The sequence below is a fragment of the Anas platyrhynchos genome, chromosome 11, assembly GCF_047663525.1.
Source record: "Anas platyrhynchos isolate ZD024472 breed Pekin duck chromosome 11, IASCAAS_PekinDuck_T2T, whole genome shotgun sequence".
Taxonomy (NCBI): domain Eukaryota; kingdom Metazoa; phylum Chordata; class Aves; order Anseriformes; family Anatidae; genus Anas; species Anas platyrhynchos.
In genome coordinates this window covers 16,166,183-16,191,669 of record NC_092597.1, presented here as the reverse complement: position 1 = coordinate 16,191,669, position 25,487 = coordinate 16,166,183, and the positions used below count along the sequence as shown (strand labels likewise).

The 25,487-nt window shown below is 38.6% G+C and overlaps 1 protein-coding gene and 1 long non-coding RNA gene across 12 annotated transcripts in view; one reads left to right on the top strand and one right to left on the bottom strand.

Moving 5' to 3' along the window:
* Nucleotides 1-25,487, bottom strand: part of LOC113844791 (uncharacterized) — a 31,339-nt gene that overhangs the window by 2,055 nt on the left and 3,797 nt on the right. For 2 of the 6 annotated variants that reach the window (XR_011812082.1, XR_011812081.1), the window contains exons 3-7: nucleotides 22,770-22,848; nucleotides 15,497-15,554; nucleotides 13,205-13,329; nucleotides 8,726-8,833; nucleotides 1,216-1,345 (exon numbers count right to left, since the gene is read on the bottom strand). This is a non-coding gene — a long non-coding RNA (uncharacterized lncRNA). Of the gene's footprint in view, nucleotides 1-1,215; nucleotides 1,346-8,725; nucleotides 8,834-13,204; nucleotides 13,330-15,496; nucleotides 15,555-19,272; nucleotides 19,433-22,769; nucleotides 22,849-24,919; nucleotides 25,195-25,487 lie in introns of those variants that run through there. The other 4 variants (XR_011812086.1, XR_011812084.1, XR_011812085.1 and 1 more) reach the window with 4 other exon arrangements.
* The window catches only part of IL16 (interleukin 16), a 45,631-nt gene continuing 20,846 nt past the window's right edge, over nucleotides 703-25,487 (top strand). For 2 of the 6 annotated variants that reach the window (XM_027465729.3, XM_027465728.3), the window contains exons 1-5: nucleotides 703-941; nucleotides 10,816-10,869; nucleotides 15,177-15,588; nucleotides 24,347-24,483; nucleotides 25,220-25,352. In XM_027465729.3, the coding sequence (XP_027321530.2) occupies nucleotides 10,820-10,869; nucleotides 15,177-15,588; nucleotides 24,347-24,483; nucleotides 25,220-25,352 (732 nt within the window). In that variant the 5' untranslated portion in view covers nucleotides 703-941; nucleotides 10,816-10,819. The remainder of the gene's footprint in view (nucleotides 942-10,815; nucleotides 10,870-15,176; nucleotides 15,589-24,346; nucleotides 24,484-25,219; nucleotides 25,353-25,487) is intronic. The other 4 variants (XM_072043553.1, XM_027465730.3, XM_038184735.2 and 1 more) reach the window with 4 other exon arrangements.

The following is a 25,487-nucleotide window of genomic DNA, read 5'->3' as shown; positions in this document are numbered from 1 at the left end:
GACATAGAAAACCCTCACAAACATACCTCTTTCCCTCCTGCCTCCTCTCCCTTCCCCAAAAGAATGAATCCCTTTCAAAAGTGACCAGATATGAATAACATTTGCACCTCCTTTACTATTATCTTCTTTTCATGCAGCAGAAGGGTCCTGGTTTATCTGTTTGCTTTAGTTTAAATTCTGCCATCCGCAGACAAAACTTCTTGCTCCACTACACAGACTTTATTCACCAAAGAACAACCTCCCCAAGCCCTTGCAGAGCTTATGAAAGGCGTTTTCACTCACTTGGGTTAAATGAGCACTGTGTGTGTTTTCTTTCTTCTTCCTTTTTTTTTTTTTTTTTAGGTTAAGAGTAATAAATGAATCATTTCAACTTTGGGCAAGGAGTTTAGGTGTTGTATTTGTACCATGCAACTACATAAACACAGAACGAGCCAGTTAACCAATGAATTGCAGGGATTAGAAGCAATGAGATGATCTAAAGCATTTTAACACATTTTCCATATATTAGTCCTTGGACTAGTTGTGTTTTGCTTTCTTACAACAGACACAAGTCAGTAAAAGTCCAAAAGGAAAGTTTGAGGTTTTACATTTCTGTTTGTGGTACAGGAAAAGGGTTACGATCTCAGTGGTTGATTCAGTGAAATAACATCTCTTTTATACACATCTGCCTAGCAAGTAGGGCGGTAGTTGGAAATACCCAATCTAAAGCATTAAAGATTTGCTGGCAAATAGCAAGGCATTTTCTGCTGAGGAAAAATTGTTATATTGAGTAGTCACTTTGAATGCTTAGGAGTTACAGTCAAATATCCAAACACTGTGGAGTTGCACTGCATTTATTATTTTCTCAAGTATTTAACACACTGGGAACTGACTCTGCTGTATACATCATGTCCAAGAAGGAATGATAATAGTGAACTTAAATAAGAAGAACCTTGGCAATGGTAAGTAATATTTTTATATCAAATTATTTGGGCATCATACAGCCAACTGCTTTTATATGTCAGTATGTATCATTTTCAATTGTTTTTATCTGACAATTTAAATGAGAAGAGTAAACAGGTAAGACATAAAACCAGAGGTATTTCACAAACTATATATTTTTTGCCTTTCTATTCTCTGTTTTGTTTTTAAGTTGTATTAGAAATTTGAAGTAAGTTAGTGTTGTTGAAATATCAGTCTTATGATTTAAAACAGAGATGCTGTACATGAAAGTACCTTAACTTTGGTCACTTTTGCTTTGCTGTATATTTCTCCTATTTCTCCTGACACATATGAAAGTCAGCAGACTGTACCAGAGAATTTTGTGAGCCTGTAACTTTCTTCAGTTTTGAAGGCCTCTTAAAACCTGCAATATCGGGAGGCAGAAAAGAAACAAAAACATAAATCAAATGATTCATTGCTCAAATGCATTTAAATTTACAAGTTCTCTCTCAACAGTAATTCATCTTCCTAAAAAAGAGAAGGGAATTAATTTCAAAACAGGATATAAAGGAGAGGATATGGGATATTTTTTAGCTTTTGCTAAGTACATTTTTTTCCAGAATTGTTTCTAACCTTTTTGCTCATTTCAAATGTTGCGTAGCTGCAAGCTTCACTCTTTAAATGTTTTATTTTTCTTTAAAGAAGAAATGCAGAAAGATGCATGTCTCCATGAGAACTGGATAGGAGTACTATCTAATCCTCTGAAAACACATGCGCATTTCCAATCCATTTTACAATTAAATATTAATATGATTATTATGTTTCAGAACATACTTCCAGGCAAGACATCCAAATGCACTATTTACTTGAATCTCTGTATGAACTAGCCTATACAGGAAATCAGTAAATTGGTCCAGAGTCTCAGACTCAAAGGGGATGCATATTTGTTTAGTCATATACTATAAATAACATCTGTAGTCTTGGAACTGTGCCAACATTATTAATGCAATGCTCACTTAATAGTTCCCTCTGTTATGAGCCTCATTAGTAACTGATTCATACAGTATGAGCCTACAGAAAAAACATGCAGGCTAGTACAACACACACATTGACGATATATTGTCCATACTGCCAGCGTAACCTCATTTGTTGTGCAGCTGGTAAGCTGTGAGCCAAGGGCACACCTCCTGGCCAGCAGCCCCCTGGGAGACACAGTTAGTGCAGAGGCTCTCTGCAGGGGGATTGATGTCAGGGTGCGAGGGGGGGCCAAAACACTCCCCTCTTCCCCCACCATACCATCCTGTGGCTGGGAACAGATGACATAATGCTGTCAAATTGCTGTGGCTGTCAAATTGCTTCAGTCTATGCTGGGGGGACAGACCCTAAGGACCATGGCCTCTTCAACACGGTTTTGCTATCAGAGAGCACTGAGGATGTGACCTGCTCCTTTTATTTTTCTAGTACTGTTATAACATTTGTCTTGCCTGTATTACAGTATGACACATACTGTACACTGCAAAATAACTTGCATATTTTTTCTGCTTTGATATTTCTGGAATTACTGTACAGAATAAACTTTGTATGAAAACTATTCTGCATAATGAGATGAGTTGGTATAGGATATCATCACTTGCCACCAGCAAATACTTACTGTTTTCTAAGGGTAGTTAATTGCTTTGTCTAATTAAAAGAATTTCACTGAATTCTCTTTTAGTACTTTTTATCAGAGAAATCCCTGCCCATCTGAGAAAGAAAGGAGCAACTACAACTCATTTGCACTGATGAGGACAGGGATTCAGAAAAGTGGGGAAGTAAACTTATCTGATGTTAAAGCATCAGGTCACTGGAAGGAGATATCCAGACTCACAGTACAGTGCTCTGTTGAAAAATGGGCTGGGGCATATTGTTACTGGTTTTTGGAGTGAGTGGTGTGTATTAGATATGGTAGATAAGGTTCAGTTATAGGTACTTGAAGTCATTGCCCAAGATTAATGGTCAGCCTATATTGATATTGACAAAAACTTAACATATTATACATAGAGATCCTCTGTTTTGGCCAGAAACAGGAAAAACAAAAACAAAAACCAAACCACGACCAACTTTTAAATTCCTGTTCTTGTATGCTACCCCCAGAAGTCTGGGTATTCTTACCTCTTGAATGTTTGAGTCAAGTCTTTTAAGATTCATGTCACAAACTAAAAGACAATATTTATAATCAGAATTATGTTGAAGAAAAAGGAAAGAAAACCAGACTGGAAATCTTGGGTTACAATGTTGGTTGTATGGCTGTCTTAGAACATGATGTTGGACTCTCAAATTCCAGAAAAGACTGCTTTCTTTTGGGAAACTCGAGCTGAGACAAAGGATTTAGTATTATTTCTTATGGAGAGAACACTAGATATTTTCTTGATAGCCACTCAAAAATGGGCACATGTTAGGAAAAAGACTGAAAATTGGACCTTCCAGAGCTCGTTTCTGCTCCAGTGTCAGAGTCATTCAGTGGCTGCCCTGAGTCCTAAGTCTGCTTTAGCACATGGCAATCTGTAAGCCTGACCACACTGTTTTACACATTCACAGACATACCAGGTTTTTGCACATACCCAGACAGCTTTCCAGAGAGCCTTTCCTATTCACAAGACAGACATGCAGTCAGGAGGTAGACAAACTGTTGCATAATCTGATCTCACAGCTGCTCTTGTCCCCTACATCAGCTGCAAAATAAATATAGTAGCTGTGATCTGAGTTATAACTACTTCTTATGGAATAAGGTATCCCTTCCACTCCTTAATGCAATGGATCTCAATTACCCATTCTCTGGGAGCCCTAGACTACAGACTCTGTGGAACCAACAGTTATTTTTTGGTGTTAAAACTAATGTCATCACAAAATTAAAAAACAAAAACAAAACCACAATAAAATATTAGGACACACAATAACGTTTCATGACACCTCCTGACCACCACCTACTGATCTTCATGAAAAAATGCTAGGGAAGTGATCATGACTTTTAATGTGCAATAACAGAATCACAGAATCACAGAATTTCTAGGTTGGAAGAGACCTCAAGATCATCGAGTCCAACCTCTGACCTAACACTAACAGTCCCCACTAAACCATATTCCTAAGTTCTACATCTAAACATCTTTTAAAGACTTCCAGGGATGGTGACTCCACCACTTCCCTGGGCAGCCTGTTTCAATGTCTAACAGCCCTTTCGGTAAAGAAGTTCTTCCTAACATCCAACCTAAAACTCCCCTGGCGCAACTTTAGCCCATTCCCCCTCGTCCTGTCACCAGGCACGTGGGAGAACAGGCCAACCCCCACCTCACTACAGCCTCCTTTGAGGTACCTGTAGAGAACGATAAGGTCGCCCCTGAGCCTCCTCTTCTCCAGGCTGAACAAGCCCAGCTCCCTCAACCGCTCCTTGTAGGACTTGTTCTCCAGGCCCCTCACCAGCTTCGTCGCCCTTCTCTGGACCCGCTCAAGCACCTCGATGTCCTTGTAGTGAGGGGCCCAAAACTGAACACAGTTCAGTTTCGAGGTGCAGCCTCACCAGAGCTGAGTACAGGGGGACGATCACCTCCCTTGCCCTGTTGGCCACACAAATAACAATACTATTGAAGCTCTTTTGGACAAATAGGTAAATAAATGCAAATGAGTATCTGAATACAGAGATGTTTAAAAGAAATAGTAGCTAACAATTTATATATGGATAGAACAAGTTTTCAGGATTGGGAGGATAATGTCTTCACATTCAGATTTGATGCTTATTTTAAAAGATATGCTTTACCTGGAGCATATTGTTGTCATCAAGACAGGAATGACAGGTTAAAATTTTCTTTGTCAGGTCAATTAGACTAATTAATATGAATAACTTCTGAACCTAAAATCTGTAGGAAAGAAAACCAAAAAATCTCAGGTCAAGAATCCTCATCTGAGGCCTCTTGGTCACTAACTCCAAGCTATTTAACATTAGATACTGCTCTGAAGGTGTAGACTGATCTCAAAATATGTGAGAAGAGCCGTCTCCCAAAGACACTAGATTGCAGACTGTTTAGAATGCTAAATTTGGCTCCAGTATCAATCACACACTCAGGCAAGGTATCATTGGATCTCATGAAGCACCAAGAGCATTATGTTTTGTGTCTTACCAGGGAGCTATTTTTTCTGACAGACTATATTATTTCACCCACAAGAAACGTGTAAGGTAATTTAGTCTCATCTTGCTGTCAACAATGATGCTAGCGAGCAATGCGTGCAGTCAAGAGAAAGACAGCTGCCATTGGAGCTTTATACTGTTATCTTCTATACTACAAATAAAACACATCCATTCAGACTCATTCTGATTGTGACAGCCTTAGAGACACAGTAAAACAGAAGAAATGTGCGCCAAGACATTGTTAGTGCAGAGAAGCAGCTGTATTAAGTAGCTGTGCCTCTTTGAGGCACCAGAAATGACAAATACTCAGAAGTAGCTTCAGCTAAAGCCTTGCAACTGAAATGACTACTGTACTTATAAATGCAGTAAAGTCATATTATTCAGGCATAGATATTTACAGGAAAGAGATTGCATAATTTCTCATCAACCGCTGACAATGCTAAATTAAAAACAAAAAAAACTAGTAAACCCAGCAACCAAGACAGGACCATGAATACTACCTGTGAGGTGCTAAGTGATAAAAAGACCCAGACTTCAGTGAGACTGAGGCTACAGAAAGTGGTGCCTGTGCCAGAAAGTAAAATATGGAGCAAATTCTGCCACTAGTACTCAAATGGATTGAATATATTCATCTTTCACTACTTCCATTCATTCCTATCTCTCTGTTCAAGGCAGAAAGGAAAAGGTAGTAGCAACAAATATGCAAAATGCAGAGACAATAAAAATGCAGCATCAGACAGGTCTAAATACACCTCTTATATTGAACTAATGAAAAATACAGAGAAAATTTTCATTCGATTTTTATATGTGGAAGAAGTTCATTTTTCTTCTGCCCTGTACTTTTTTTGCTTGATAAATCATAGTTTTGGCAATTGATAATTCCCCTTTCATTCAACCTAAAGGGCCCCTTATTTCAGACTACAGTTTAGGGGAATATAAATCAAAAGGAATGCAAAGTCAGATGAAAAAGGAACATTATGTGACTGGAAATGTGGAATGAGGAGGTAAAGTCATAACTTTTAAAATATTTGTTTTAAATTAGAATGACACCATACAGGGGAGCTCACATACTGTTTTTACTACTCTTGTGCTGCAGTAACTTATAAACTCTGTATTGGTCAATGACTTTAAAGAAATTGATGGAGCTTTTTTTCAGTACCAGCTATTTAGTAATTTCATAGTTCAGACACAAACATCCTGTAGTATCTCTCTAAGCCCAACATAATCATTTATGCAGTCTATAACCTCAATACAAAAATATTAAAATAATAAACACAACTCAAAACCTCATGTTTAAAGACCCATGACGTTTAAAGAGTACCATTCTTGCTATGCTTGATACATCATATCATGGCTAAAGTCAATGCAATACCCACTGACACTGCTGTTTTTGTTCAATTAGACATGCTTTTAATGCAGTATTTATATCACATGTTACTTTTCTGTAAACAAAGCATTGTATGCATAGAACAACAGAGTTTGGGAAATGAAGGAAAAATTACCTTTTGATGAGTGTATGCTTAGTATTAAATCTTTGTCCATGGACCTACATAAGCACTATTTTACAGGTTCTCCCTAAGGCATTACAACAACCAAAAACACCTGAATAAGGTTAGTGATCATGTACAGTGAAAGTGCATGTCATGCAACTTAAAGTATTTGGGAATACCAGGTCTAGGAACTTTAATTAACTCACAGGATGGCACTCCATTGGAAAAGAGTCTAGGAGGCTGCAGAACTGAATACCATTATGAAAGAGTCGGGTAATAAAGCTCACACAAGGAAGTCGATCTTTAAAAAAGGATCTGAAGAAAAAGGAGGAGATCCAAATATATGAGAGCAGCATGAAGCTGAGAGAAAAGAGGGGCAGAGGAAGGAAAGATAAAAGTATGCAGAGAATAGAGGATGACATCAGTACAGAGATAAATGAGAAAAGAATTCTACAAAGACTTGAAGAGCAGGGTATTTTTCCTAGTACAAGAACTGAACCAATTATAGAGGCAACAAATTTGAAACAATTACAAAGAAGTACATTTTTATGTAGCACATGAAACTCATTGCCTCTGGGTAATCAAAACTTAATGGGAGCCAGAAATGGATAGGTTATAGTTACACTACACAAGATTCATTTCATCTGTAGAAGAAAAATTCTTTATGCTTCCTGGCAAAAGCAGGTACTAAGTGACGAAAAGAATTAGAAAGAGATTTACCTAATTTGACATACTGCAATACTTATCCATTATGGCCTCATGTAGCTTCTGTTAAAACAATACTATCCAACCATAATGCAAAAAGCTCCAACAGTTTTGGAATTCATACAAAACCTCAGAGTGCCAGCCTACTCTTATCAACAAGGCACTCAGAAGAAACTCTTCCTGAAAGCAAGTTACCTCTTGAGTACTTTTTTTGCAAGGTAATTCTATTGAAGCAATTGCTGTTAGCCATTGCTGGAGAAAGATACTGGATTAACTGTGCTTATAGGGTGATGCAATATGCCAGTTCTTATGTTGCTCTTGTTTTGATGGATGGAAGGGCAGTGTGAAAGCTGCAAAATCCAAGACAGAGATGACTAATCCAGTCCTGGCTTAGCAGCAATGAGGGAAAAGACTGTCTTGTGCAACGTAACTGTTGTCTGGAACGTGTAAATGTGTGAAAACTGTGACTGGTGACTGTGCTCAAGGCAAAACTAATTCATCAGTTTTCTGAGCAATGTAAGGACAGGACAAAAACTAGAACACCTCAAACTATTGGCTTTCTCTCCTATTAACACAAGAACTGCTTGGACTTGGGTGGGGATCAGGACAGAGGCTAAGTTCCATCATTACTTAGACTTGCTTTGCCCAGTGCAAATGTTCTGTTTAAATTTATACGTTGCTTTTTGGAGAAAGGTTATCACCAGTAGCAACGGGCAAAATATTTGGTACTGAATAGTCTGTAAATTTATCCTCTACAATCCAAATCTTTGGATTTGGAAAATAATTTGAAGGGAAGGAAGGATCAGCTCCTGTATCTGCTATGGTTCCAGACGCATCTTGATTTTAGGCAAAAGAGAAGAACTCTCATAAGAAAAATAAATTCAACGACCTTCTCAGAAAAGTGTCTCCACTTTGTGGTAACTAGGACGCTACCCCAGGGCAGAAGTATCACTCTACCTATGAATGGTACTGTTTGACTTTTATTCTGAAGCAACAGTTGCTGCCCCTTCTACATGCTATTCCCTTTAACTGAAGATATTATTTTTTATCTACTCACCTCTTGGGGTGAAATCTCTGTCCCACTGAAATCAAAGGCAAAACAGCTAACTTCAAAGACCTAATAATTTCTGCTACCTTCTCGTTCTTCATATTAATTATGCTTTAGATTTCAAGTATTTCCTTTTGTTTATTTGAACTCTTCATTTTATTGCATTCTTCCTTTCCTGTCCCTCACATGAGAAGAGAGTAAAGAAACCCAGCTGATTTTCCTTATACTATTATTTCATAAACCTTTAATGATTCAGCTCCTTTCTGTAGAGAGAGTTCACATCACTTCAATCTTTTCAAACAAAATCCCAGCCTCTGATCAGTGTTCATTGGCCTTTTCCTAGTACGATAACTTTGAGCTATGTAATGAAGATTGACCACAGGATCCAATATCAAAGCATACCATCAGTGCGACACGGCAGGCGCAGCAGAGTTTCTCTCTCCCTCTCTCCTTTTCCTTATGGCTTCTTAAAATGTGCTTTTCTGTTCACCACTGGGCACTGAACAATTACTGTACAGAGAAGATGGAAAAAATTGCAAAAGGTTACAGTGAAACATCAAGAAAAAACAGCCCCTCCTTGTGATATTTATGTTTCTGCTGCTGGCCCTGGCAGAAGTCCAGATTCTGAATGAACAAAACTCCCAGTGGCTTAGGAACTACAGAATTCAGACCATAGTCAGGAAATGCAATAGCATATGACAATGGGAATTAAAAAAGAAAAAAGAAAAAAACAGCTTTCCAATCCTTTTGAGCTTCCAGCTCAATCAGTTTGGATCAAAATACAGGGACTGTTGAGATTTTGCGTGAATGAGTTCTCTATTGCTAAACAAAAACATGTGTGTGTTACAGTGTAAGACAGTTAAATGGTAAACAGTACGTGGCTCTGCTTCCTCAATGATGTTTCATTTTCACAGTACTAGAACTTATAAAATTCCATTTTATATAGAAGGCCAATATCCTCTCTATTCAAACACAGTGAGGAACTGTTTTCTAAAACAGAAAGTCATATTCCTATTTCTGACCTTTCCAGGAAAGCTACTTGATATACCACTGTTCACTACTCAGTGTCAAATCATAATTTTTCTAAAGATTAGTATTTAAAATACTGTGGTAATGTTTATTGTCATTTAGTGATTCGAGTTAAAACCGTGTCCTTTACAACATATTTCCTTAGGGGTAACTAATACCTGAAAACCCATTAGCTGGGAAAAAAATGCCAAATTTTCTTCTTTTTGTAAATACTTAAAATACAAGTTAACCACTATGATATTATCAGGAGCAGAGTGTTTCAGGGCTTCTGTAGGTGCTGTACAAAGCAGAAATTTAGGACAGCAGGTGTTTAAACACTCTTGTTGGCCATTTCCATGACCAGACAGGGCCGCATGTAAAATTCTGTTTTCTGTTTATGCTTTCCAGAAAAGTAGAGGATCCGTGGTTTGTGAGAACATTCCAAAGAGGTCTCACTATTTCAATAAATTAGCATTAGCTGTCTCAGAGATTTTTATTTTTTTAATTTACAAACTCTCTATGCAACTTGTTCCTACTTTCCCCTGAAAGCAGTCACATCACTGAGAGAAAGTAGGTTTCTGAAACAAGATTGCTAACCATCAATGTGTGAGCAGAGCTAGGGATCGACAGGCAGAGAAGAGCAGACCGATGAATGAAAAACAGCTGAGCACACCTATGGACATTGCAATAAGGTGGCTGCCTGCTCCCACCACTGACAGTGGATGCAACTCAAGTAGCATTTTGGTGAGAGGAGCTGCCATAATAATAGACGGGACTATGAACCATTTATTTCACAGCATACTAAAGGTGCAATTGAGAAAATGGGCAATCTGTGGCATAGCTCTCATTTCACACACACTCCATGGAAGGAGCAACAATTTTCTGAGTTCTTGATAAGGCTGGATCACAAAGGTGCAGTCTAGCCCATGAAGGGGAAAGTTATTTAAAAAAGAGCAGGTTAAAGGGACCATGCCACTTTGTGATGAAAACCATAAGGAATTGGCATTCAAAAGTAACTCCTATTATTATTATTATTATTTATTTATTTTGCTCCTAGAGCAGAAGCTGCCTATGAAATTATTACTAGTTTAATGTTTAAAATATCTGAAAAAAAAAAGTGTGAAACATGCTTGCCATCTCAGCCCCCAGCAGCAAATCCTGCCCTCGATTAATACAGATTCCCCCATGCTTCCCTGTAGGTTCAACATGTTTGAACCCCATCAATCCTAGGACCAGAGAGCGACGAGTAAAAACAAATTACACAAACCCCTTAAATGGAGTAGCGTCTTTGGGTAGCTGGAAGTTTGCTGGAAAGTTTCCCCCAATACAGCATCCCATTGCTTTTGTTTATCTATCCTTGCTGACATTTTCTTCAATTAGGAAACAATAGCTCCGTTCCAATGTACTGAGCAGAATTACTGAAACCAAGTCACGTGACGCCACAAGAGTGTGTTTTCAATTATTCACTCTGTCTTTTTTGCCAGGCCTATGAAGAGGAACAGCCTTCTGCAGGAGTCAGGTTTGTCTGCCTCGCTGTTGTAAGTTCGTCCTTTTGAATTTTTATTTTACAATTAGGGATTTATTTTTTTTTTAAACTGTAAATTCAACTCTCAGAGAGTTTCTTGCTCTTTTATTAGAGAATTTCCAAATCTCTTGCTCTTCCTACTGCCTGGAAATCCTTCACATCTGCAACAGTTCAGTTCTAATAGTACTGCTCAGTAACGAATTTGATGAAGATCACAAGATCTAGATTAAAAAGGCATGCAAGATATCATGCTATTAGCACTTGGTAATGTAAAACTCATCTTGCTCTTGCTAGTAAAGAAGCTTTAGCTTTCCTATTGTCTGGTTAACAGTAGTGCATTCCCATTCAATCTGGGAGCTACACCAAATTATTTACATCTTAAATGCTTGGTTTAATATCAACCAAAAATTTGAACCAAATGAGCACAGCTCAAATCATGTACTTTGTTTGCAGAAGGCAGACTGAGTTAGGACTTTTTAGATTTAAAGCTGGAAAAATAAAGCTTGGGAAAAAAAAAAAAAAAAAGAAACAGAAGGAACATTTGGTTTGCATTACAAACCACAGACAACTTCCATCAGGCATGCTGAAGGTATAAGAATGGCAAGAGAAAATGACAAGCAGTGAGTGCACTGGAGGTAAAGATGAATGGGCTGGAGAATTGACTTTGAAGTAATTGTCCATGCCCACGATACCTTGAAATCAGTTTGCTGTAATACGGTAATTAATCATGAAGCTTTTCCAGCACTTGTGATACTGTTTTCTGTGTAACATAATGTTTCTGGATATTTTTATTGGAAAACATATAGAATATATTTTTGGTTGCTCCTATATTTCTGTCGCTCATGCAACCCTGATTCAGCAGCTCTGGAAAGGATGTCGCCTTAGTTAAAGACCCGGGCTGTAATCTAATCCCTAGAGGCAGAGCAAGCATTTAACTGAAAATCTTCAGGTCTAATGGGCTTATTTTCACTGCAGCCACTGTGTTGAGATACTAGGTATGTCATTCAGGATTAAATTTGGTCTTTGAGTTAATAAAGCTCAAAGGAGGAGGAGGAAGTAACTGATGTAGCAGAGGTAAAGAGAAATTCTCTGTATAACGTAAAATTTCTCAGGAGAATTGCAGAGGGGTGGGATGGAAGAGTACGCTGAAAGCAATGTTTCCTTCCCTGTTTCAACAGGTGCTTCTGTTTTCCATGCATCTCAGATGCTTAGCACTAGTCAGAAGAAACTTTTGAACCATTTACTATTGATGGCAGTGCTCAATACTGATGCTCTTCAGCTCAGCAGCTTCAGGCAGTGAGAAAGGCCTCCCATGTCTCTTCCCATCTTTTATTCTATCTTGCCAGTCTCCAGAGAGCTGTATTTTGACCATTAAGCTATTAAGTCCTCTGCTTACCCATGTGCTTAATGGCTGTGATTTTTTTTTGTTGTTAATTCTTTCTCTTCACAGAAGTAAGAGTGCAGTTAGTATTTGCACAACATAGTATTTCATTCAAGGATTTCTATTTCTCCTACTTTTCCCCCATAGGCAAGATTGTTTAGATATGAATGTGCAACTTGGGCTCATTTCCGACACTGTTATTGGTAATATCTAATAGTGATTGCCAGAATCACAAAAGGAGCAACAATCCCTTCTCTAGACTTTCAAGTGAGCACAATCCACAGACCTTCAAGCAAGTTAGTTCTGTTGCTCTCTACCCAGGTGATGAGGTAGAAACTTGCAGAAGTTACTTTAATACATCAGCAGCAAAGCATGAAGTTCCCCTCATCCTTACTATCCTATTGCTTTTTCAAGTCCACATTCTGGTCTAATGGGCCAGATCACATTTTTTCCTTCCTCTGAAATACCTTCAGACATACAGGAAAAGCAATATCAAGCTTTACAAGATAAAATTCTTACACTTGTGACTCTAACAGAGATTTTCCAACCCCATCGTTGAAACTAAGTTCATACCTATTATGGTATACTAAAGCTTAGTGCTAACCAAAACACTAAAAAGGGTTCTTTAAAAGAAATAGTAATCACCAAACCTCGAAAGTCTTTATATATTAGTAGTATCAGTCATCTTTTAACTAATGTAATCAGTGAAAAAGCATACAAAAATTGCTAACATGATGCTGAATTACACCAACAGTTACTTATTACAGTTCTCAAAATCATTGTTCTAATGTAATTCTTTGCACTTTTCATCTCTGTACTTCAAAATAAATTCTGAGAAGTAGCTTCTCTCAACAGTGTAGAAGGGGAGATTAACCCCAGAGAAATAAGATCACAAGTCAACCACAATGTCCATCTGTGAAAGCTGAATTCCATGTCAACCCCTTCTCCATCCCCTCAGTATCCTTACATACAAGCTCAGACATCCTGTATTCAGCATGACCTGTACATCACAGGAAGGGAGCGTGGCTGTGCTGTTGGGTTGTCCTCCACTGACACTTGTGGTTTCAAGCCTTCATAAGAAGAGGCGGAATTCTGAAAAAAAGAAAAAAGAACATTCAGTGCACTAAAGAAAATATGCTAACTTAGTTTGACCCTGAAAGATTTCCTCACGACAGTGTGGGGAAGGCTGGGAGTCTGGTAATTTTGGTACCAATATTCCTGTAAAGTCGGGTCAGACTTTTCCACATCAGCAGGGAGCCTACCAAAGACACACAGGAGCGAGTCAGAAAATAATGGTTTTGTTCAACTTGACATGTTCTCCAGAAACTATAAAATTTCAACTTTGCCATGGTATCATTTCTTGCTGGGAATCCTGAGGAGTTTCTGAAGTGCTGGGGCTTTTATTTTGGAAGAGAGACATCAGACAGCAGATCAATGTTATGACTAGTATGACAGAAATAAGTTATAATTGAGGGTTACAGGAGCATTACCTATCAAAAACACCAGAAAAGACTGCACTCCCTGGGAGAAAAAGGGACCTCTTTTCTCCTCCTGGAAAAGCTGTATCCAAGGTTTTTCTTTTATAAATCCAAATTCAGATTCAGATTCACACTGAATTGTATATACTGCTCCAGGAATGCCATAGAACTCAATCACATAGTGCTTATCTTTTTTTTTTTTTTTTCCTTATTATTTGTATGAGAAAAAAAAATAATCCTTAGGATTTATTATATGGCTGTATTGTATTTATTATAAATACTGGTCTGGTTTGGCTAGAATTTGCAGGCCTATGTTTCTTGTCAGGGCTGTAAGGAGCCTTTAGAAAATCTGCTTTCTCCTACTTCCGTATCACCATTTTCGGCAAAAAGTGCATATGTGCCCACCTAATTCTGCATTGAACCCAAGCCAGACAGTTTGTAGCACATTGTACAACCGTTTTCTCTCAGTGGTATGCTTGAGAATGTCTTTTGTAATAAATATGATAATGAAAATTAAGCAAGTCAAAGCAATTCATTAAGACTTGCTCAGGTTGATTTTTTTTTCTAGCACTAATACATTCCTAACAAAACAGCTCTACAAAATTTCTGAGAGAAAAAGAAAACTGCTTTAACAAAGCTCTCCTTTGCTATCTTAACATGCTTATTATTTTTTTTTTTTCTTTCCATTTTACAAAAGCTCCAGCTTGTCACATTTTGATTGTATAGCATTTCTTCCATTTTCTCTTAATTTGGTGTGCTGTATCATACACCGAAGCAAACCATTTCTGTAATGGGACACTTTTTGATTGATGTATTGGAGCTGTAATCCTTTATAGAGTTCAATCCTTAATCAGATATTCATATCTAAAGTGCTTCACTGGATCTCTGTTACTGTTAAATGCAAAGTCTTAAGTGAGTTCTGGTCTGCAAAGGTAGGAGCTTTATAGCAGCCTGACATTTCTTACTCTCTCACGGCTAAGATCTGCTTTTGCTAAACCACTTACAAATCAGATGTGCCAGGCAGAGAACTTAACCTCAACAATTTGATTAATCTTCTTTGAATTATAGTGGTTTCATGAATCAAACTTCAGAAGGAGCTTCCTCTTTTCAAGTAATGTTAGCAGGATAGAATAATGCTTTTAAAGTATCTTCCTTTTCAATTTAGGATTTCAACATGCAAATTCAGCAGAAGCCAAAAAGCAGTAGCACAATGGAAGCATCAAAAACATTTATTAAAAGCACTCCATTGTGCTTGGGGAGCATGGGAAGAGAATGAAAAGGTGAAGGAGAATTTAGTAGAGCACTGCACAGAAACAGAATTAGCAAGTCATGAGATATCACGTGGTTGTTAGCAGACTGAAAGGCTCTGTTGATTCAATTTATTCATTAGGGCTTTTCAGTAGTGTAGGTTATTGAGTAGGGGTATATTACAACTTACTTTTTATATTTCCTTTCCTGGAGGATATTTAGCACCAGAGAAGCGGAGAAAGTTATTGAAGGTATCATGCCACATAAGTGGGAGAACGATAGGAAAAAGAGCAGTACCACCAGCTCTCTGAAGATGGATCGAAAGAGCAATGCTGGGAACAGGAAGTCAAGAAAGTTTCGCTCCATTTCAAGATCACTTATATTGTGCAACGCCAAAAACAGTGATGATGGGTCAAGTCCCGATGAGAAATGCCCTGATCCGTTTGAGATTTCTGCTAGCTGGGGTCAAGAGGATTTTGACTGCTGCCCTAGAACACAACTGCCATTCACAACAGAGACAGAAGACAGCCCACCTGATCCTCCACGTGTAATCACCAGCATAGTCCAGTCCAAGGCTGCAGCAAATGTGAACTGCAACAACATGAGAAGAAAGTTACTCATCAAGGTAGGCAACCGCGTGTTATATTGTAATGTTTCCTATTGCAGTCATTCCTAAATGGGTTAATTCATATTTCTCAGGAACACAGGATTCCATCTGTCTTTTTCAGAGCTTATGAGCTTGCAGTGTTCCTGCTCTGTATAAACTGCATGAAAATGTATTAGCTTCCCAGCTGTGCTGTTACACTCTGCTGATTAACGTTCTACTGAAATCTGTGACTGATTGGTCATTCCTCAGTGTATTCATACTAGCACAGCTGATGCTTCCTACTTGCAATATGTACTCAGCTCAAAATACAAAACTGTTGCTATAGGAAAATGAATGTGAGCATAAATTATATTAACACTGTTAAAGACACAGGAGATTCAGCAGGCAGATTCTATCTGATTCAGGAAGGAGGTAGTGGTGGATCTAAACCAAAGAGGTCACTTTCTAAAGAAAACATTTACATCTTTTTAGAGATGTAAGTGTTCCATTTTTCTTCAATCAAGAAGAAACTATTTTAACCCCCAAACCATTTTTCAGTCTAGGCAATGCACTTCAGATGTCTTTAGAAAGTTCCTTCTCTGTGACATATCCTATTTGTTCACTTTCTATGTCACTACAGCTATGATATGATTTTTAATCCAGTCTGTGTCCTCCCAGCATCTAATATTCGAATACAGTATTTATACCCAGTATTTATGCTTTTTACCTGTGGAAATAGTGGCTTATGTGAAAAAAAAAAAAAGTTTCTTTCACCTATAATATTCTTACATATTCTATTGTACTTACCTTCTGTAAAAATTGACTAAAACCAGACCTCTACATCTAGAGACAGAGTGGCACTTAAAATCTGAATCTCCCCTTACTCCTTGAGTTTCTTGCTGATGATCACAGCACACAGCCCAATGTTACAAAGACTGCAGCAGGACAGAATTCAGGTGAGGAGGTATCTTAGCCCCTTGGCAAAACCACAGAATGAGGACAAAAACAAGCCAACTTCCTATTGCATTCTGACAGAAAACATAAATAGGTGGAACTGACCAAAGTCCCAAAATACACAGTCACCTGCAAAACCATACCACCTCCTCCCATTTGGAAACAGTTTGCATGCACTCTGCTGATTTCTGTGTGTGAGTAAAGAAGGAGCTGGCCTCTGTGGATTCTCCCCTTTTCTCTTTATCACAGCCTGAAACACTTTCTTAGGTGTGTGTCAGCTGCTGCAGTCTGATTACTTGCATACCTCCAAAATATGCCAGGCTCCAATAACTGTCATGATCCATATGCTTGTGAAACTACTCAATATCTTATTGCAGACTGTAAGTGTAGATCATTTGCTTTTATAGCTGGCAAGCAGCTCAAATAGGGATCTGGGGAACAGAGTAAGTCTCATAACTAATGCTGTTGCACAGATAAAATACAACTGCTGAGGGTATAAATCCTCTCTTAGGTTGGAATGTTAGTGTCACTGAACAGGATGGGTCAGGAGCCTGGATGGAGGGTGACATAAATCAATCAGTAACCCAGGCCTTTCTGGCAGTATTTGGGTTGCTTACTGCCACTATAGACAAAAGGCACAGTAAATTCTTTCTCCAGAGCTCTGACAGCAATATAAACTTCTTCAGGTGCCACTTGCTAATATTCCTACCTTTCAGAGTCACAGATCAGCGGCTCTAAAAAGTCTTATCTCAGCATGCTAAATTTGATAACTCCTACACGAACCTTCCCCTGTACCACTGCTGCTGAGGCTTTGCCCTATATTATGAAAGCAGTGATCTTTTTTTCCCCATATGGCATAAGCCTGGCATAACAACCTTTCTATAGCACGTGTGTTAACTTTAGCTTAAAACCTCTCTGTTTAAGAAAGGAGTCAACAGCTATTTTTCAACTTCTAATGTACCACACTCTCCTCAGTCCATGTGACAATTCAGAAATTCATGATGCGTGACTCAGAGCTAAAGGGTCCTTGTCTTTGTTCAAGAAAATTGATTCCATTCTTCCTGTGGTGTTGCTGAGATTATTGCATTATTCGTTTGCTTTCCAGTGCCTGCAGCCTTAAGCATGACTCTGAAGGTGCTAATAACTCCCACAGAACTGCATAACTTAATTTTTTCTGTCACATTGGAAGTAGAGAAGAATGTTTAAAAGTGCAGTGTGATTTAACACTCCCTGTGACTCTCTTCTGCAGAGCTAAGGGGGAACCTGGAGCATCAGTCTTCCTGATACAAGTTCTTCTCTACTGCTCAAAAACTTAAGTATCTCTGAATCCATACCCTGTCAATTGCATGAGATTCACTGTTACAGAAACTGTACCACACTGACTGGGATGGGACTGCAAAGTGATGTCACTGCTCCTCCACCAGCTGATCCCACAGCACAGTGCTAGGACTGACTTGTACTAACACACACATTTTTGTTTTCAACCAGGGCATTCATAGCCCACATTTGTGCTGCTAAAAGTTGTGACACTGGCTACCATTTTCATTGTGGTGATGTGTGGCAGTATTAGATGACAGGGGTTCAGTTCATAATTGCATCTTCTAAGCAACTTCCTTCCAAAAGTATATGGCATGGTGGCACAGTCCCCATGTAAAGGACAGACAACTTTAACTGTTGTCATTGACACCTCCTCTGTAGTGAGGTTATATATAACCTCTTTGGTGGAAGGGGAGAAGGTTGAAACAAGACTTAAGTAGGAGCCTATCAACATCTATTCAGTGGTTCATTACATTCAAGGCAAAAACCTCAGTGGGTGCTGCATCCATGTAAACTATGCAGTTACCTGAGACATTCGGACATTCAGATCCTGGCAAAACATGGCCATTATATTTTACATAGGGCCCTGTGTAGCAGATCTTAGTGGTTATGCCATTCCATGACTTTAGCCTACACTGATAAAAATGACATAGATATGTCATTTTCCTGCTGAAGTCCTACCTTCCAGTCACTTTATTTTTTTTTTTTTATCACAGAAAATCTGTTATGACACGCAGAGAACAGAGAAGACAGGAGACAATCTGGGAAAAGGGAAATGGAGAAGGGAAAAGAAAAAAATTATGAAGACAGGAAAAGAGGAAACAGAGAATGTGTACTTGACTATAAAATACTTCAAAGCAAGTGAAACAAGAGGAGGAAAAAGCAATAGCCAGGAGCAGTGAAGGAATCAGACTTGCAGCAAAGTGCATTTGTTAACGACTTCACATTTCCTATCAAATACCATGTTCTTCCTTTTTTTTCCTTCTCTGCCTCCCCAGTGCATTTTGTGCACTGCAACAGCAGACTTATTCACCTACATGTTGCTCTGCAGAAAGGCAAGTAGAGATGCCACACTTAAGGGCCATTAGTTCACAGACTTTCCAACAATTTCTTTCTTTCTGTCTGACCTATTGTACAAAAATAATAAAAGCAAATAACACGTTACCATGCACACCCAGGCAAAGAATAGCTGGATCAAAATCTTATAGCACATAACTCACACACTCTAAAATGGTACCTGACAAAGACCTCAGTGTGATCCATTAATCTCGTATCCTCTTCAATGCATCTCCTCTACTTTCATTATATATTCTAAATAGCAATGATTTCTCCCCCTTCTCTAAATGTACTGCTAACAATGATGAGAACAGTCTTTTAATTCATTTGGTTTCTTTGTTCCAAGATTCACTTATATTGACTCTTGCTCACTGTACCTACAGCACCCGGCATTACCTGGGCATCATCCATTCAGCCAGCTCCTGGACCACTTAGTTTCTAAAGTGAGGTGTATTTACTCTGGCACTGACAGAGCTGGAAAACCAGCTTGTCAATATATAAATAAGCAGATCTGCTTTATAGTTTGCTTCTCACAAACTCAGCAGTTTCAGCTGGCCTGAAAAGGAAAAAAAAAATAAATAAAAAATTATCTGATACCTGATGCACTGACAAAGCAAACACTTTTGAAGACAGCCTTGCCTGCTCGTGTCATTACAAACTCTGAGGCTTTGTCAGTTGTAGGAAGGATGGACAGGAGTAGACAATATTGACTTGTTCTTCAGAGAACAGCAGTCTATGCTGGTTAAGAGACACTCCCAGAAGCATTACATTACAGTCAATGGGCTCTCAGCCCTGCACTGTGGACAGTCTGGGAAGCACTGAGGTACGAGCCACAGAGGATGGTGGTAGGGGTGAAAAAACATTTAGAATAAACTGTAAACTGGAAGGGATGGCTCTTTACACAAACGTTAGATCCAAACTAATCTGACTGCATGATTCCTCTTGGTTCTAGAAACTTCTCTGTCCTTGCTCCCCTAGGTCCGTGACTGTCTGCTTGAAGAAGGAAAAAAGCAAAAGGTCATTTTCTCTCTTGGTCGTCACAAGAATTATTTTTATTAACTCGCCTTTGTGCAAAAGCCAGTTAGTTGGCTGCTTGGTACCAGGACAAGTGTTATGGCAACAGACTGTAATGTCTTGAACATGAGCCTATGGGAAGGATGGAAAAACAAAGCAAGTAAGGGAGACTATTTAGACATTTATGTTTTCTCCTCCCTTTTTCTATTTGCTCTGTCTTTCCAGCCTTCCTGTTTTGTGACATCAGGACCATGCTATCCCCAGAGCAAGTTGGAAAAGAGGCTGTTTTATTAAGATAGTGCATGCTGCAAAATGTGGTCCAGGGCACAGGCTCCCAGAAAAACATACCAACGAAGGGTGGAAAGGTCTGTCTGTAACATCTAATATTCTGATTGTCTATGGAGGGCAGAACCTGAATCCCATGCCCTGATTCTTGCATCATCTAAAGGCATTCTGGCTTCTACCATTTTATTAATTGCAAAGGGAATATGCTGCTGGGAAAATGAATCACATCTACTATAAATATTTTGGAAGGACCAAGGCATTGGCTAGGGCACGTCAGAATCAGTGGAGTCATATCAGTTTGTACCAGAGATATGCTGAAACTTGTTAGAAATTATACAGAAAAAAATGGTTCTTGAAGAAAATCCCCAAAGGCTGTATTCTCTTAAACTTCCACTTGGAAATCCCAGCCATTTCACTGTCAGAAAGCCAGAAAAGCCAAATATTTAAATTCACTATTGTACTGTTGTAAGAATTTTTGTTTTATTTTTATTTTTTGTCCTTTTTTAAACAACAATCAACTCATTGTCATATGGTTAGTTAACTGAGTCAAAGACCTTACTTGAACTAGCCTTGTATAACACTTTACTTCATTTCAGACAATCTAACTACTGTGTCTTATGTTAAGAGTGCACAAAAGTTTTTTAGTTTTTCACAGATGCCATGGTTACCCTTATTTCAAAACAACATCTGGAATGAGATGTTTTGAGACAGGACTCTGGGCTAGAAATGTTTAATGAGAACATGAAGGGAAAAGAAATCTCTTAAATGTCAGATAAAAAAACATCCTCAAACTTTTCATTTGGCATGACAAAAGAAGAGGAGCAGGAGAGAGTTGGCCTGGACTTGCAAATGACTTTTCCAGAACAAAACACATGAAAAATTAATCTACTCTCACCTGCAACACAAATGAATTTAAGAAGACTCTTGAAATCTACCTTTGATTTTAATGTTTCAGCAAAGCAGATTCAGCTTAAAGACTAATTTTGTTTATAATGCACTTTCAAAGTGTTGGGTTGCAAAGGCCCTTATAAGCAGAGAAAGATTTTATTCACTGGCTGCAAATACACATTTAAACATATGTTCTAATAATGAGAAGGCAAAGTTGACGTAGAATCCACCTGCCCACACACCAAACCTGTCAACATTATTTTAGCAAATTTTCAGCATTTGCTACATTCAGAGCTATAAATCACCTTACAAAAACAGCAGGACGCATTAAAAGGGAGGAGGATATAAAACAAATACTGCCTTTACTTTTGGAACCATCAGCAGTATTTCTACGCATAAAATAACAAGTGAGACAGGAAATAAAAGACATTAAAGAACAAAACCCAAAGCAAATTGAATGCTGGAACGTGAATTGGTCAAGTGCTTACTTTTCTAAAGAACAGCTTTTATTAATTTTCTGTCATGTTGCAACAACTTGGATCTGAATATAGTGATCTATATCCAAGATCCCCAAAAGTGCAAATGCTGACAACGTACAGATATTTGCCACATGTGTCTGCAGCCCAGTAATCTTTTTTAATTTTTAAGTAATTCACATAAATGAATTTTGAAAACTATTGACACACACAGCCTATTTGAAATGTAGCCCAACCTGGTAAGATGACTACAGATTTAAACAAATTATTTTCCCAAGATTTTTCTGCAGTTCATTTAACTTTTCTTCCAACTGAGTAAGTGTGTGCAACTGATTGCTCTTAGAAAGAACGTTCATATAAGTTCTCATTGCTGTCATTTCACATGTATGTCCCCAAATTACCACCCTAGCACTTGTCCCATTGTACAAAACACATCTTTCCCAAAGGACTTAAACAGTGCTAAAAAAAGCAAACAAACAACAACAACAACAAAAAACCTTCAGAGCCAAACCAATTGCACTTTTGTGAAGTCCTGAGAAATTGATGAGAGCCAAATGCCTTTCTGACAATTAGATTACAAAGGTTTTTATAAATACTATCAACGCAGCAGCTGAGCACTATGAGCAAGTTACTGGAAGAGTAGGAGCGTAACTGATGATGTTCTTAACAGAGACAAGTTAGGGACAGTCTGAAAAGGCCCACTGTTAAGTTAAATCCAGACTGAAATGGAGAAAGATGAACAACTATGCAAAGTTCTCCATGTGTGTACCTAACCAATACTAGTGAGAGCATGTCAACATATTTCAGGGGAGCGGTACAAAAGACTAAAGGATTCTACCTTTAATATCTATCTTACATCTTCTATGCTTTAGAATTAGCACATTGCCCTTCTGAAAACCTTAAAAATTTAATGGATGCTTCATGTTTGCAGAATGTAGCCTGTAATTTCTTACTAATACATAAAGCAAATAACAAACATACATAAAGTTAGCTAACAATTTTTGCTACTCAAGATCTGACTTTTAAGACATTAGAATTCTAATCTTTGTTTTCTCACCATACTAAAGATTTTAAAGAAAAAAAAAGAACATTACATAGTCCCGATTTCAAGCAGGTATTTCCCAACGGTATTTACTTTAGTTAAAAAGTAAATACAGAAGCTCCAAAACTAACACTAGAGTTCAAACAAACTGGTTTAAAATAGAATTTTGTCCATACTCATGCACTTACCTATCACTCACTAGAAGTACTCTTCTTGAACAAAAGAGGCTTCGTAAAATTCAGACACTCCTCAGTAGTGGCAGACAATCTGGAATGCAAGCAAACCCACAGAGTTAACAAGTCAGTCAATACAAGTATAGCCCTTATCCATTACCTACTGAATTCAGCCTGTAGTGAGCATAGGGCTCAAACTCAAATACTTCTTTCATTCACAGCCTTAGATTTACTCTGGCAGGTCTCAGAATGGGAACCAGGCTTCAACATACAGGATGTCAATGACCTTTATTGAAATTACTGTAAATCCAAAGTTTGGCTTTGTTGTCAGTCAGATTCTATGATTCTAAGGTATATTGTGATCCCTATTGATCTGTGGTGAAAGGGCATAATGGTTCTAACCTTCAGGGCTAGATGAACTCTGCTTAGAGCAGAAATGAAACCCTAGTGATGCTGAAGAAGATGATTATGCAGCTTTCCTTGTGCTGTCAGAAGACTTTAAATCACTGGAAATAGTTCGTGGCACTCGGACCAGGGGATCCTGGAGCAATACTGACCATCAATTCCCATATATTGTGAATGAGACAGCACTCCTGACAATGGCCTGTCCTAACATACGAAATGTGTTTCCCCTTCAGAAATCTATACCCCAGTCATACAGGTCTCCTGGGAACAAGCCTGGATCCAGGATACACTGAGGACCCTCTTCATTTTGTGGAGTATGGAGAGGCTGGTGGGGGCAGGGAAGGTGGATTTAGCAGGGAGGAGAATGAGTGAATACTTGAATTAGGATATGTAACTGAGCAAATGGAGAAGAAATGGTGTGCTAACTTCCCGGTTTCCTTTGTTTCTTTGGAATTTGTAAGTGTTTAAGTATTTGTGCTACAGGAGTGTATTTCCTAGACAAATGTGTTGTCCTTTGTATGCTTAGTCAATTCATTCCTTGCTTTATTTACTCATATGACTTAAGACTATTTCTCTTTCTGTATGCCCACATGTTAATGATTCATAACTGTGTTACAAATGTGCTTACAATTAGTCCTCCAGATGCAACACACAGACTACAGCAACCTCAGTCTGGAGCAGACAAAATCTTCCACTGTTGCAGTCATCTTTGCTCCCTACCCCCTCCTTAAAAAGTCAGCAGCTGGGGTGGAGCTTCCAATGTTTTGTATACACTTATTTTTCATTCAGACATCTTGTGTTTCTGGAGTATTTCCTTTTCTGGTGTATGTTTACTTTTCCTCCCTGTCTTTTCTTATAATAGTTAGCATAGGCAGAATTTACCTAGTTACTATGAGAAGTGTATTATCAGTTCTCTTTCCCTCTGTGCAAAGAGGCGCTCTGCTGTAGTACTTCACTCTTTTAGACGGAAGCCACTAATGTCCTAAGGAAAACAACTTTTTCTAAACACTGACTCTATAACACAATTATTCATTCACAATTGCACAGTGTTATAAAGGTCTTTTCATCTTAAAGGCAGTCTGGTTCTAAGGACATTTTATGCATTTCTTAAAAAGGCTCAAGATAAGTAACTTTTAACATCCTTGGTATGTTTTCTTTCAATGCAATCTTTCATCTTCCTGAATCAGGACAGCTGCATCTGCAGATTGTGTACAACCACAGGGAACAGCAGCTCAGGAATCAAGCTCTCTAGGAATCCAAACTGTACACCTCTCTGGAAAGGGTTCATGGGCTGCAAGGTACCTGCTGGAAGCACAGCAAACAGGTACAGTATGTATGGAGTTAGTAAGCTTATTAGGGAGCTATTTGTCTGCATGGATTTTGCATGACCATGACAAACACGGGTTATTTTCTACTGTCATAGGAGCCTGGTTGCAAGCTATTCAAAGTCCTTGAGCATGTCTATATACAACAAGCTGGCCAGCATGGGAGCTTCCAGGCAGGGAAATGCAGGAAAAGGGAGGGAATGGCTCACGCTTGAGCTCTGCCCCCATAGGTAGTACAGATACTAGTGGCTTGAACCATTTGGCACCGAGAACTTAAGGCAAAACAAGAGCTCTGATAGTAAAGGCAGAGTAGTTAGAGCCCAGGAAAGCTTGCAAGTAACAGTATTCATGGTCAGGACAGCGCAACCAGCCACATCAGGGTGTTCCTGGGTGTCTGGAGCAGGACTGCAGCCATACAGCAAGAACAGTACTTACCATGGCTTTATTCTAAGGTACACTTCAAGTCTAAGCTATCGATGGATGCAGCTGTATAAGGAAAGGTAGTTGTTGATCACCAGGACTGAGCAGAAGGGAGTAGTGATGGGAAGAAGTCCTAGCAAGGGATGGGGTGCATCATACATCAAAACGTGCCATGGCAGCTGTGTTCAAGGCAAGGGGAAAATTGCAGTTCACTCCTTAGTAAGGCATGTAACACACTAGTGCCATATTGTTCATCTATAAAATGATATGCATGCATGTTCCTATTTTCTTTATTTTTTTTTTTTGTTTTTTAAGGGATGGTTGTCTGAGCCCAAGGGATGAACTGTTAGCACTAAATGGACAATCACTTAAAGATCTGTCTGGCAAAGAGGCTGAAACTCTCATTCAATCATCAACACGGCTGGTGAACGTAGTGATGGCTAGCAAAGTAAGCATGAAAGTTGTGTTTTCCCCTCCAACTGTGGGGTGATTTGACAACATTTACTTGAGAGAGAAGGGGAATTTGTGCAGCAGACATTTGAAGAACATGTTTTTTCTCTTCCTGACAAAACCCCAAACCTCT